The 12,959-nt window shown below is 43.7% G+C and overlaps 1 protein-coding gene across 1 annotated transcript in view; it reads left to right on the top strand.

The window, feature by feature from the left end:
* LOC147726083 (uncharacterized) overlaps window positions 1-4,700 on the top strand; it is a 45,070-nt gene extending 40,370 nt beyond the window's left edge. Inside the window, exon 3 of the mRNA XM_086960199.1 lies at window positions 2,521-4,700. Coding sequence (XP_086816325.1) covers window positions 2,521-4,583 — 2,063 coding nt within the window. The 3' untranslated portion in view covers window positions 4,584-4,700. The remainder of the gene's footprint in view (window positions 1-2,520) is intronic.
* Window positions 4,701-12,959: the final 8,259 nt, after the last annotated feature.

Here is a 12,959-nt window from a genome sequence, read left to right as displayed (position 1 = left end):
ACCGGCCCTCTAAACCTTCCTGACCTATCATATACTAAGGACTTATTGAATGATTAAATCCCCCTTGTCTTATTTTATACTAGAGACTTACAGGGGTCTGTAATTGGCAATTGTTATTATACCAAATTACCATGTACTTTTTTCACAGAGTACATGCCCTGGGTCGGCTGTGTGGAGCCCAGGGCTCAATCAGAGTCAGAAATCCAGCACCTAGTAGTCAAAATGGGGGGCAAAAAGTGGGGGTACACTGTAAACAGTTCCTGATTTCTCACAATTACAGACTGCATTTTTATCACCATCTGAGTTACTGTCACACATTTATCAGTTACTTTGGGTGTGAGGAAATACCAGCCCGTTTTCTGGACATATCATTATGGGAGCCTATATTGCATTGTTTGTGATATAACAAAGTTTCAATCCCTACATTTGGGGTGCTGCTGAAGCTGATGTATTTCTTATTAATGTGTGTCAGATCTAGTATTATCCTCGAATGCTCTGAAATATATTGTGTGAGGAGTATCCTGCACTATGTCTGGTATCAATGGGTAAATGTGTAGTATATCCATGTTTTCCATCCCTAGGTACATATGTAGTATTTCCATGTATGATACCAGCAGGTGCATGTGTCTTATGTCCATGTCTGGTATCTCTAGGTACATGTGCATTATGTGCATATCTGGTTTCACTAGGTACATATGTAGCATTTCTATTTCTGGTATCACTAGGTACATATGTAGTATTTCCATGTCTGGTATCACCAGGTACATGTGTATTATGCCCAGGTCTAGTATTACCAAGTAAATCTGTAGTATGTCCATGTCTGATACCACCAGGTGCATGTGTACTATGTCCATGTCTGGTACCACCAGGTACATGTGAAGAATATCCATGGATGGTATCAGAGGTACATGTGTAGTATGTCCATGTATGATTTCACCAGGTACATGTGTAGTATGTCCATGGCTGATATCACCAGGTAAGTGGGTAGCACGTCCATGTGTGGTGTCACTTGGTACATATGTAGCATGCATATTTCTAGTATCACTAGGTACATATGTACTATGTCCATGTTTGATGTCACTAGGTGCTGTGTTAACATTTACTTTGGTATAATCCGAATATATAGACGATTTGCTTCATGAAAAGACTTGTAAATCTACACTCAGAGAATTACACCATGGCACATGGAAATATTTTCTTCCTTCTTAAGCTCACAATTCGTTTAACTAGATGACCTGGGGCCCTTTGCAGGTTCCAGGTATGATTGAGGTGAACATGTTTGGTTTTCTATTTGCTCCTGTTAGTTGTCATTTTCAATGGAGTATTTGTAAACAGTGTACAACTAGCCCAAGACAAAAGTCAACTCCTTTATGCAATGTCATAGTTTTCTTTATGTTTTTGCCTTAGGAAATCTCTTACCTGCCACCCCATAAATTATTGTGGTGTTTCTATATCCTTCTCATCCTGGAAGGACATTTATTCTCACCTCTGAAAAGAGAAAATCTCCAACCAATGTTAGGATTGAAAAGGGTCAGAGGAGAGCTGGCATTGGTCACAATCTTATATATATATGGACAATAATAAACTTTCAATATTGACCAAGCCTTGAACCTCTCACTCCCCAATCCTGCAAAACATTTGCACCATCATTGGGAAATATCGAAAGAAAAGAATAAGATGTATGCAACATCAAATTGTGTGAATTCAGTGAACTGCAAATCATGACAGTATGCTCCTAAATCTTTTTTGCGAGTTGTAAATGGATTTGGAAATTGGGATCAGTATGTCTACGCTTTCCATGCATGTTTATGATATGTGGTATTTCTATATCTAGTATGCCTGTATGGACTGGTAGTTTTTCCTATTCTACTTTGTATCTGTTTACTCTTAGTATGGCCATGTCTACACGTACATTTAACTCTCTTTGACACTATAATGACTTCATAGTTTACAATTCCCTAGAAGCAGCATCTCCCCTTCACTGCTAGAATAAGGTGTGACTAGTTTACTCTTACTTTTTCCAGTAGTCCTGTGTTTTAGTCATGTCATGCACAATCATGTAATAAGGAGTCAAAGAGAGAGCAGCCACTGGACAGGATGGGCCCTTGAGTTATCAGGAAAAGATTGCACACTCTGCTTCTCCATTATTTCATGTAAGACTAATGGATCACTCTAGATAGTTATGTTATGTTAAAGACATATGTGTATCTCCCAAACGCCCGTGGCTTCTTGCTACCACAGAATTGACAGAAATGGTTAGATTTATCCCAAATGAGGATCTTTAGAAATCAGAAGCTGGGCCTTGCTCTGGCTGCCCTAATGTGAAGCCTGGTTTTGTGAGAGAGATTACCAGAGCAGCGGGAGTTAAAGGTTACAGATATTGGGGTTACATATCAGAATTAATGTGTTCACCCCTCCAACTGAGCATATATTCCCTCCAGATTGTTATTGTTAGCACTTAAAATCTCTCCTTCCCATAACTTTATTCATAACATTTTATTCTGAAACTGTTCTCTCCAGGGCGTAAGAGGGAAGCTGACTGTAAATCATCAGCTGCTAATCTCAAAGAAGCAGTGAAGAGTGTCACCAGCGCCCAGGATGTGAGGGCAGAAGCTGAGCTGATGATGAAACCATACGCTAACTGGGAAGAGTTCATAATTCCCGGACCCCTCTCCATCGCTATCCTGGGAGAGCTGGCAGCCATTTCATCAGCCAGTGGGGACTTCTCTATCAACCTGAATCCACCAGCAAGTGGTTTCAAGTACATGCAATATCCAGAGTCCTTTTCTGCCACCCTAATGCAGATTTCCAACAAAGCCTGGAATTCCTTCAACACAGCAAACAAAAACATGGATCAGATCAGGCTCCTCACAGGTGGCTTGCCACGTGACATTAAAGAATTAGTCACAATTCTGTTCCAGCCCACTGCCACTGTTGATGCCATGCTCCCACAGCGCCTAAGCTCTATTCTAAGGACTTCCAGGGATTGCACATCCTTGGCTCAGGCTGTAGAGACAAGTTTCAATAACACCATTCTCTTAATCCACGAGGTGCTTGAAGCTTGTGTGAACTCCAAGAGGGGCTACGAGAAGAACTTGGACGATGTGAAGGTCGCCCTGGAACAGCTAACCATTAGAGAAGCATCTGCAAAGGATGCTGTGAAAATGGCAGAAGAGTACAGGAAGATGACTGAGACACAACTTAAGGATGCTGCAGATGCCTACAAGGATGCTCTGAAGAAGGTGCCCTCTGTGTGGGAAACCATGGCGGCTAATTTTGTGGGTGGCATTCTTGACACACTGACTTCCTCTGCAAACACAATGATAAGCAGGAAGCTTGGCACAGATATTCCTGCTGGTGGGAAGGTGGGTTCTGTTTACAGAAGTGATGTCAAGTCCAATCAGGCGACTAAGACAATCTGCACCAAGTCCAATCAGATGACAGCTATCACCGACGGCCTTCAGAAAGTCATAGACAGTAATGGGAAAACCATTAACATGAAGATGGTTTATAATGAGAAAGATAATACAGTGACAACAAACTATCCAAAAGATCTGTCAATGAGATTGAAAAAGGAGATAGCGGAAGAAGCTGAGTGTAAAGCACAAACACAAATGGATAATGTTCTACAATCTGTTATTGAAATATGTGAAGACTTGGGAAGAGTTGCACTGGCTAAGACACCAGATGAGAGTTTCCAGCAAGCAATTGTTCAAAGGATAAACTCATTAATTAGCAGGGCAATAAAAGTTGATTCATATTGTAAAATAGAGACTAATGCTCAACCCTTGAAGCCAAATCCACCAAATGCAGCCAACACCCAAGGCCCTGTCAGCATAGGCACTCACTCTGCACAAATAGCACAGACACGAGTAGAACAAGCCACAATTCAATTAAAAAATACTCAGGAAATGTACAAGGAATCCTTCGAGAAGGTCCAAAAAGAAAATAAGGAACTAACAACGATCCTGGTTGAAATGAAAAGCTATTCACTGAAGGAGATTGATTTTGAGACAGCCAAAAAGATGCTCATTAAAGGCCTAGATTGCCTAGGGAGAGTGAAAAAGCAGTGGGAGAAAATGATCCTCTTCTTCCAGATGATATCCAACCTCATCGAATCCTGCTTAGATAAAAATGTCAGTGAGTTAGTGCAGTCTACCAGATCAGTGCAGAGCATTCCCAACTATTCCACTGATGCCTTTGTGAGGGACCTGATGTACAACCGAGCATTTTCATGCAGCAGTGTCTCCCAGTTAGTCAACATGATCTCTTCTACCTACTGCGAGGTTTCCCAACGCTACCTGATGGACCGTGTGAGCTCTTTAGGAAGACTGATCACCATGTCTCCCACAGACCCACAGTTCAAGATTGAGCGTGAGAAGCTACAAAGTGGTTGTGAAGAGGCTCAAAATTCAATCCAAGCCTTGGTGATTGCCAAAAAAGAAGAGTTTGACATGAGTATTGAGGCAAGAGTTAAGGAAATCAATTGCCAGCTGGGTGAAGCCATCCCATCCCTCACAGAAGCCGAAAAGAAACGCATCAAGGAGGATGTAAATGCAGGGGCAAACGCAATTGATTTCTAGAAATATCTTTCTTCGCCTGAGCGGGCCAGCATATTCTGTTTAACTCAAGTTTACCTCCTTAAGCTTTGCTTAGACAATAATCAATTGCAGTCAGTGGGTGGAAGATGTTTTCATTCCAATGGGCATCTTACATTTGATATTTCACATGTGTTGCTCTAGATACATGCTGCCCATTGATTTGAAATGTTGCCTCATATGCCATTCTTTAGAAATGTATCAACCATGAGATATCAAGCAATGCTAGCTCACTTATGTGCACTGCAATGTCAGATACCTTTGTGAGTGAACTCAAGGTCATGACAAATGCATCTGCCTTGAAATCAAAGCACTGTTCAATATCTCGATCCATGAACTATAAGGTGTGAAAAATACACTACTCGAGAATTAAACTGCTGCTAGATCCACATGTGCTTTAAAGTTTATGCATGCGCATTGTTTGCTGTTTTTCTTGGACTCATTGGAGACTCCCATATTCTGACCTTTGAACTCAAAGTACCTCTGAATTCCATGCCTTGCTTTCTCCAAGAATTCATGATTTAAAACCCCCCTGCTTGAAAACATGTCCCTGCGTAGTAGATGGGTCCCAGATCAAGACCTCTGCAGATCTAATGTGTTAGTTAGGAGTTACACATTGTACTTTGGGTGTGAGCTAAATATGACATAGACTTCCCATAGGCTGTCCATGGACAAGAATGTTATTATTGTTCAGAAATTAGCTAACACATGCACACCAATTTCTTTGCTTTGTATCCTAAATCATGCTTTGGCTTTGTTTCTCACCATTGTAATCTGTAACACAATAAATTTCGCTGCTTAAGATATATATACAGTTTACAGTTCCATTTATTTGGTCGGTACGTTTTCCTATTTGCACATGTGTAGCCACATAACTATTCAGACTTATCATTTAGCGCTTGTTTATTTTGAGGCACCAGGGACTGGATGTTAAACAAATTCCAACAGAACCAAACTCACACTAAAAAAGCAAAACAAGGCTACAATATCTCCATCCACACTTAAGTATCAGTCATCAGTAACAATAAGTCAAACTACTAGTTATAGTGAACCTCAAAAGAAGGGGTTGACATAACTCAGATAATTTCATGTAGTGTAATCATGCTGCATTACCCAAATATTCAGCAAGAATATGTGGAATTATGCCACAAATGCCCCTCGCTAATAGGTACCTCACAGTATAGCTCTCAGTGTCTCATCAATGGATCATTGTACCTATGGAACACCATCCCACTGTAAGCCATTGCCCTAAAGTTTACACTCATCCAGTTACCAAGAACCTGGAACAGGACGAAGGAACGCATATTTTTTTCTGCATCATGGGGCATTTCAAGAGTTGATGTTGCCAGTCAACCACCTATGGTTTTTGATGTCTATCTACTAACAATAGCATGCAAGGCTTTGGGCCAAAACAATACCGCATCTTTTGCTGCTGGTGTTAAAAAGAGCAATGCTTTTTTTTCACCTAATATTTCGCACTTTGCTTGTGTGCATCAATATAGAGCACACTTATACAGGTAGGAAACATTTTAAAGTAAAACTAAGCATAGGGGGTTCTACTGGAAGAGCACTACTTTAGTTCAAAAGCTATCCTAGCAATGATGCTAACACCCTTGCACAATGATGATGAAGTGTGTCAGTGGTGTAGGGCTGTCTGACTTTGTGCCAGCACTAGGGAGAGAGCTGGCCAGAGCCATATATTAGGAGGTGTGGCACAATCCTGCTCTCTCCCTCACAGACAATGCGACAATGCAGCACAGCAAATCTGGATGCGGTTCTGTGTAGTGTGACCTTTGCAAATTAGCCCCTTGCAATTAAATATCGCCCTTGGAATCCTAACTCTATTGGTTTAGCTCTTGATATGTAAGATAATGGGTAGGAGGTATTCTGCATTATATGGGTTTCTACTCCATCCCTACTATTGTGGGAGGTACACTCATCCTTATTTCCTCCTTCTACACATTCCTTATCTTGTTAGTTTCATGAAAGCTTACATTGCCACAACAACTGCGCTGGACAATGTGCACTGATGAGACAAAATGCCACATGCAGAGAGGGATGGTATGTAGGGTTATTCTAAATAAGATATGAACAACGGATATATGAAGTGGAATACACAGAGTGAAGTCAGCTGAATGCACACAATGGAAGGTACTTTCAGGAGCATTAAAAATGCAATTAAATAGAAATGTAGTATCAAACCCTCTGGCATCCAAACCATGGCTTTTGTGTCCAATACTTATGAATCCCCTGAGATCCATTTAGGAAAATGCTTTTATTAGTGTGAAAACCCGATTTTTGTGGACTGATGCTGATGACATTTTGATCTGGGGAACTGCTACCCATTCCCAGTGCATTTGTTCTTACTCCTGAAACTTATCAAATTTGGCTTACTCCGAATTGGAATATTCAACTTTCCTATAAGTTAATAGAATATGGTGTACCAAAATACGACCATGGCATGGCAGGTTAAAACTCATCTATTTAGTGTAGCTCAACTGTGCCATCTACTAGTGTGGCAAGACAAACATGACCACAGGCCTACCACTGTTGCCTGGCTGCTGCAGTTTTGAAACTGAAGCCTGGCCTTGCAAAATGACCTTTTTGCTAAAAGAAGGCCTCCCATTTACAAATAGCAATGCCCATTTCTAGCCCACAATGCAGGTACCTTGATGTTTAAAATGGAGCATTTAAATTTAAAGTGACTGGCATCCAAAAGCTATTTCCAATCAATCAAACAATCAATCAATCAATCAATCAATCACGGGTTTCTAAAGCACACTAATCAGCCATGAGGGCCTCCAGCGGAGGAGGGTATGGACAGGTGCAGCTCTGGCTCAGCTGAAAAGCTAGGTCTTGGAGCTCTTCCTGAAGGTGTACAAGGTAGGGAAGCTCATAACAGGCCTTTCCCATGACGTAGGAGAAGGCTCTTCTGCCTGCTCTGGTTCTGTGGATGTGCGGGGTCTCTTCTGGGGTGAGGTCGGCGGAGCTAAGGTTTCTTTTGGGTACATTGAATGAGACTCTTTTGTTAAGGTATTTAGGTCCGATGTTATGGAGGGATTTGTGTGCATGAGTGATTAGCTTGAAAGTCACTCTCTTCTGGACGGGGAGCCAGTGGAGGTGTCGCAGGTGCTGGATCATGTGCTCATGTTATGGGGTTCCAAGGACATGTCTGACTGTGGTTTCTAGGAAGGGAGAGTGGTCCACAAAAAATCCAAGTCCATATCATTTTTCACGTATTTTTTCTAAAGAAAACACACCCAAAACAACTCTGGAGCTCTTGAGTTTTTGAACAATAAAGTTTTAAAGGGGGTAATGAGTGTGTTTAGCAAGAGTTCTTAATATCCCTAGGCTGAATCCTTACTCATGTAGTCAGAGTCAAAAGTCCATATTGTGTAAAAAAATTGCTCTTTATTAGTTTAGATAAAAACATGAACAGCCGACACGTGTTTCGCCCCCTGTGGCGATTCGCGCCGGGGCTTTTTCAAGGCTATTTACAATATATAGTTTGTACTTTGCAGTTTCTTCATAATTTGTGCTCCTTTCCAAACCAAAATCCGGTTTCGCGAAAGCAGAAGATATATCCAGCAGGCTGCCGACGATGCAACTCAGGGATTTTACCCTTACAAATTCACATTTTGAAAAAAACGGATTTTGGTTTGGAAAGGAGCACAAATTATGAAGAAACTGCAAAGTACAAACTATATATTTTTTACACAATATGGACTTTTGACTCTGACTACATGAGTAAGGATTCAGCCTAAGGATATTAAGAACTCTTGCTAAACACACTCATTACCCCCTTTAAAACTTTATGTCTGACTGTGGTGTTCTGGATGGTCTGGAGTTTTTGTAGCGGGGATTTGTTGATACAGGCATAGAGGGTGTTTCCATAGTCTAATCAGCTGGTAACGAGTGCATTGGTGATCGTAATTCTGACTTTGGGGGGGTCCTCTTGAAGGTCTTGTGGAGGATGCAGAGGGAGTTAAAGCAGGTGGAGGACATGGCATTGATATGGCGTGCCATGGTGAGGGAGTAGTGTAGAATGATGCTGAGGTTCCTGGTGTGGTCTGACGGGGTGGGTGGGTTTCAGAGGGCCCCCAGGTGTCTCATTCAGAGGGAGAGGGTCTGCGGACAAGGACCTCTGTCTTCACCGAGTTGAGCTTAGGCAACTGTTGATCATCCAGGCTGCAACTTCTTTCATTCCTTCCTAGAAGCTGATTCTTGTGTCTCTGGGATTCTTCATGAGGGAGAGGATGAACTAGGTGTCGTTGGCATAGGATACTATACTGATCCCAGGCTGTCTGAGAACGGTGGTGAGGGGGGCCTTGTAGATGTTGGCGAGTGTGGGGCTGAGTGAAGATCCTTGGGGTACTCAGCAGTTGATCTCTGTGGGATCAGAGAAAAAGGGTGGGAGCCTGGTCCTTTGGGTTCTACCGGTGAGGAAGGAACAAAGCCATTCGAGGGTGGTTCCCTGTATGCTGGCGCTGTATAGTCTTGCTGCAAGAGTACAATGGGAGTATTTTTCAAAGGCCGCAGGGAAGTCCAGCAGGAAGAGGGCCATGGTGTGGCCCTGGTCGAGAAGCAGGCTGATGTTGTCTGTGGCTGTGAGGAGGGTGGTTTTGGTGCTGTAGTTACAGCGGAACCTGGACTGGAGGAAGTCGGGAATGATGTTCTATTCGATGAAGGTAGTCAGCTGGATGTTGACAAATTTTTCAGTGACTTTGGCTGCAAAGGGAAGTAGAGAGATAGTTTGGTAGTTTTTCAGGTCTATCGGGTCAGCCAAGGGTTTCTTGAGGAGGGGCTTTAACCTTCGGTCCAATCATCGGGGAAGGTGCCAGATTAAAAGGAGGTTTTGATGGTGCGGCGTAATTCAGGTGCTATGGTTGTGGCGGCTCTTTGGAAAATGTGTGGCAGGTAGAAGTCCATGGGGACTCCTGAGTGTGTGCTCTTTATGGTTGTTGTGGTATCTTCGTTGGTGACCAGTGTCTAGGTGGAGATGGTGGGCTGACTGTCATGCAGTTGTCATAGGGGGCCTTTAGTTTCAGGTGGGAGTAGGAGCCAAGCTTGTTGCAGAGGTCCTGGGAAAGCGTGACATGTGTGGCCTCACTGGGGGGTTTGGTGAGCTGCTGGATGATGTTGATTAGTTCTTTTGAGTTGGTGGCATTGGTGAGAATTCTGTTTTGGACGAAGGTTCTCTTGATGGCTCTGATGGTATTCTGTTTTGGCATTCTTGTAGGTGTTCTGGTCAACAGTGGTTTGGCTGTTTATCCAGCATGTTTCAAGATTTCTGCAGGAGTGGCTGGTTTCTTGGATTTTGGTGCTGAACAAGGTGGCCTTCAGTATGCGTTGTCTGTCACTGTGGCAGGGGGGTGTGAGCTTGTCTGCGCAGCTAGAGATCCATCAGTTTAGTTCCTTGGCTGTGAAGTTGGCATCTGTACTGGCGGAGTGGGGGGTCATAAAGGAGGGTGGAGTTGAGGTACTTCTCTTTGACCTTGTTCCAGTTCCTTCATGGTGGGCACGGGCAGGATTGTGTGCGGGGGTGGTTTTGAATGAGAAACGTACTCAATGGTGGTCTGTCTTTAGGGGCTGCAAGGTGTGGCTGTGAAGATGGGGTCAAGGTTGTGTATGGCTTTGTGGGTGGGGGTGGTGATGAGCTGCTTCAATCTGAGATTGACAAGGCTGTCCAGCAGGGGCCGCTGCTGTAGTTGAGGTGAAAGTTCAGGTCTATGATGAGTATGCAGCCAGTGGAATGAATGGCGTGGGGTGCGATGAGGTCAGCAATGGTAATAGCGAAAGTGGCACCAGGCCCAGGGTGTCTGTAAGTGAGGGTGCTGTGAAGTGCGGTTCTGGAGCTGGTCTAGATCTGGAAGTGGAGGTGTTCTGTGTTGGAGATGGAGTCGCTCGAGGTGCAGCTGGAGAGTCAGAGGCAGCTCTTGAGTGCGATGGCAAGTCCTCCTCTATATCCTGTATCCGTCTGGAATGGCGGTGGCAATGGTTGGGTTGGAGGCAGCGTTTCTCCAAGTTTCCGTGAAGAAGGCGACGTCTGGCCAGAGTGTGTCAAGGAGGTCCCAGATCTCTACTCCGTTCCTGTGTAGGGAGCACATGTTGAGGAGGATGCACTTAAATGTTTTGGTGGTGCGGGCATCCAGCATGGGTGAGGCAGTCGTGGGGGTGCTGTGGATGGTGAAAGATTGTCTCCAGTGTTGGCAGGAGAACTGCCCATGGGTGGTGTTCAAAGTCGACTGCTCGTCATCGTCGGGTCATGGACAGGCGCACACAGGCTAGCCTATGGCACGCCTTCAGCATGCCAGTGGCATGACCGATGTGTGTGCAGTGGCTGTCATTAAATCGGGAAAGGGAGGGAGCAGGCATTTGTAGTAGGGGGGGCAATGGGAGGTCTGCGGCAAGAAAGCGGAGTGAAAATAAAAATACAACGAGGTGTTACACTAAGGCACAATTGGAGACAAATAAGGCAACTGGGAACAAATAATGTAAATTACAATAGAGCAGCACATACAATAAGGCATAATGAGTACAATAATGCAGTATGCACGCAGGGAGCGAGACGCAGGCAGAGAGAAGGATGGCCTTGAACACCTAACAGGAGGAGGTGTTGGGGGAGGTGTTGGTGGCAGTGGCAGGCGAAAGCGCAGAAGAGCTAGTGGGGCGGAGAGTGGGACTCTGGCCCGTAGGAAGGACAACTGGCCCTTAGAGAAGCCCTGGGAAATGAATATTCTATTGTGTCAGTCAGGAACCATCTAGAAAAATGATTATAAGAATATGTTTAATACTTATTTAAATCACAACACAATGTATTGTATTATAAGGAAAACAGACACACTCAGCATTTCCCTTTTGCTTCCTGAAGCAATTTGAAGATATTTGCATGTCTCCCAGCCAACTAGCACTATTAAGTTATGAAAAGTGCTCTCTGAGCCGGGACAGTGGTGTGGGTGTGCAGAGGAGTTTTTTTGTTTTTATGACAGGAGGATCAGTTGGAGTATACCCAATAACTTAATTTACTTCAAGGCACCCTCCCATGTTATAAGCAGATATAAGTTATATCATATAACCTAATAAGCTCTTTTCTTTCTGCTCCATGTCAGGCAGGGACCAAAGTTCCTGTCATTTTTCCCACTGGGAAAAGAGCTACCGCCTGAACTGGTTTGGAGTGACCACAGAGGAGAGACTGTGTATTGCTGTGGCAACACCTCAAAGTATGCACGCCGTCTCTTTGTAAAGGGAAATGGGGTTCTTCATCTTGGGTTTAGTAAGTGAGGGGCAGTTCAGCATTATTTGCACATGGGGGGCTCACAGGAAATTCTGCAAGAGTTGGTAGTGCCAGCAGTGGCAGACGTTACCTTATTGGCATTAAGCCTTTGGTACTTTTTTTTTTTTTTTCTAAATATTTGTTTGCTCCAATTTGTGCACTGCAAGTCTCAGGGAACATGGAGTTGGATCTGGCTGCTATCACCATTGTGGAGATGAAGGCCCTATGCAAGAAAAGGACACTGCAGATGGGCCTGAATACCAGGAAGGCAGACTACGAAAAGGCCCTCAGGGAATAGGTAAACATTTTACAACCTCAAATCTCCTCTTAGGCTAAAGAGAGTGATGAAACACCAGACGAAGAAGTGGCAGGAGAAAGACTGTTCCATAATGTATGTACTGGTGCCCTTCCTGGAGCTGGAAGTGATGCAGGCTTCTCCAGCATAAATCCTTCAGAGCTGCTAATCTGCTAGATGGATATCAGTGAAAAGCAATCAGCAAGGATGTACAGGGCAAACTGGCACCCATAGCACCAGAGGAAAATAAACTTGCACTTGACGAGCATAAATTGGCTTTGGAGGAGAATAATGTCAGCCTAGGACTCTAGAGGTCAAAGGAAGATGGTTGGTAGTAATGGTGAGGCATCTTCAAGGGGATTAAACACCCCTTTCTTTGCGAATAGTATCATGTATAGCTTTGTGGTGGTAGACACCATTGACAAGTTGTTTTAACCCGATGAAAGGGCATAAAGAATGGGCAGGGTAGGCCAACATCACCGGGGTGTCCTATTGTGGACAGTAGTACATATACCAGTGGGGTTTACACGCCTGAATCTAGAGGAGGAGTAGATGACTCTTATACTCACATGAAGGATGATCTATTGCAGCAGTTTGGGATTATACCTGATTAGTATTGGAAGATGTTTTTTGACACAAACAATGATTGGCAAGAATCCAAGGGTAATTTGTAGATGTCTCAGTGACAAGCGAAAGTCAGTCAGCACACATGATCAGTCAAAGTTACACTATAATTCAATGGATTCAAAGCTGTCTGACCAGAGACAGATTCAGAAGGCAGCTGACATGTGGG

Source organism: Lissotriton vulgaris, chromosome 3_1 (genome assembly GCF_964263255.1).
Source record: "Lissotriton vulgaris chromosome 3_1, aLisVul1.2, whole genome shotgun sequence".
Classification (NCBI taxonomy): domain Eukaryota; kingdom Metazoa; phylum Chordata; class Amphibia; order Caudata; family Salamandridae; genus Lissotriton; species Lissotriton vulgaris.
The sequence above is the reverse complement of the archived record's forward strand: the minus strand, read 5'-3'. Positions and strand labels throughout refer to the sequence as shown.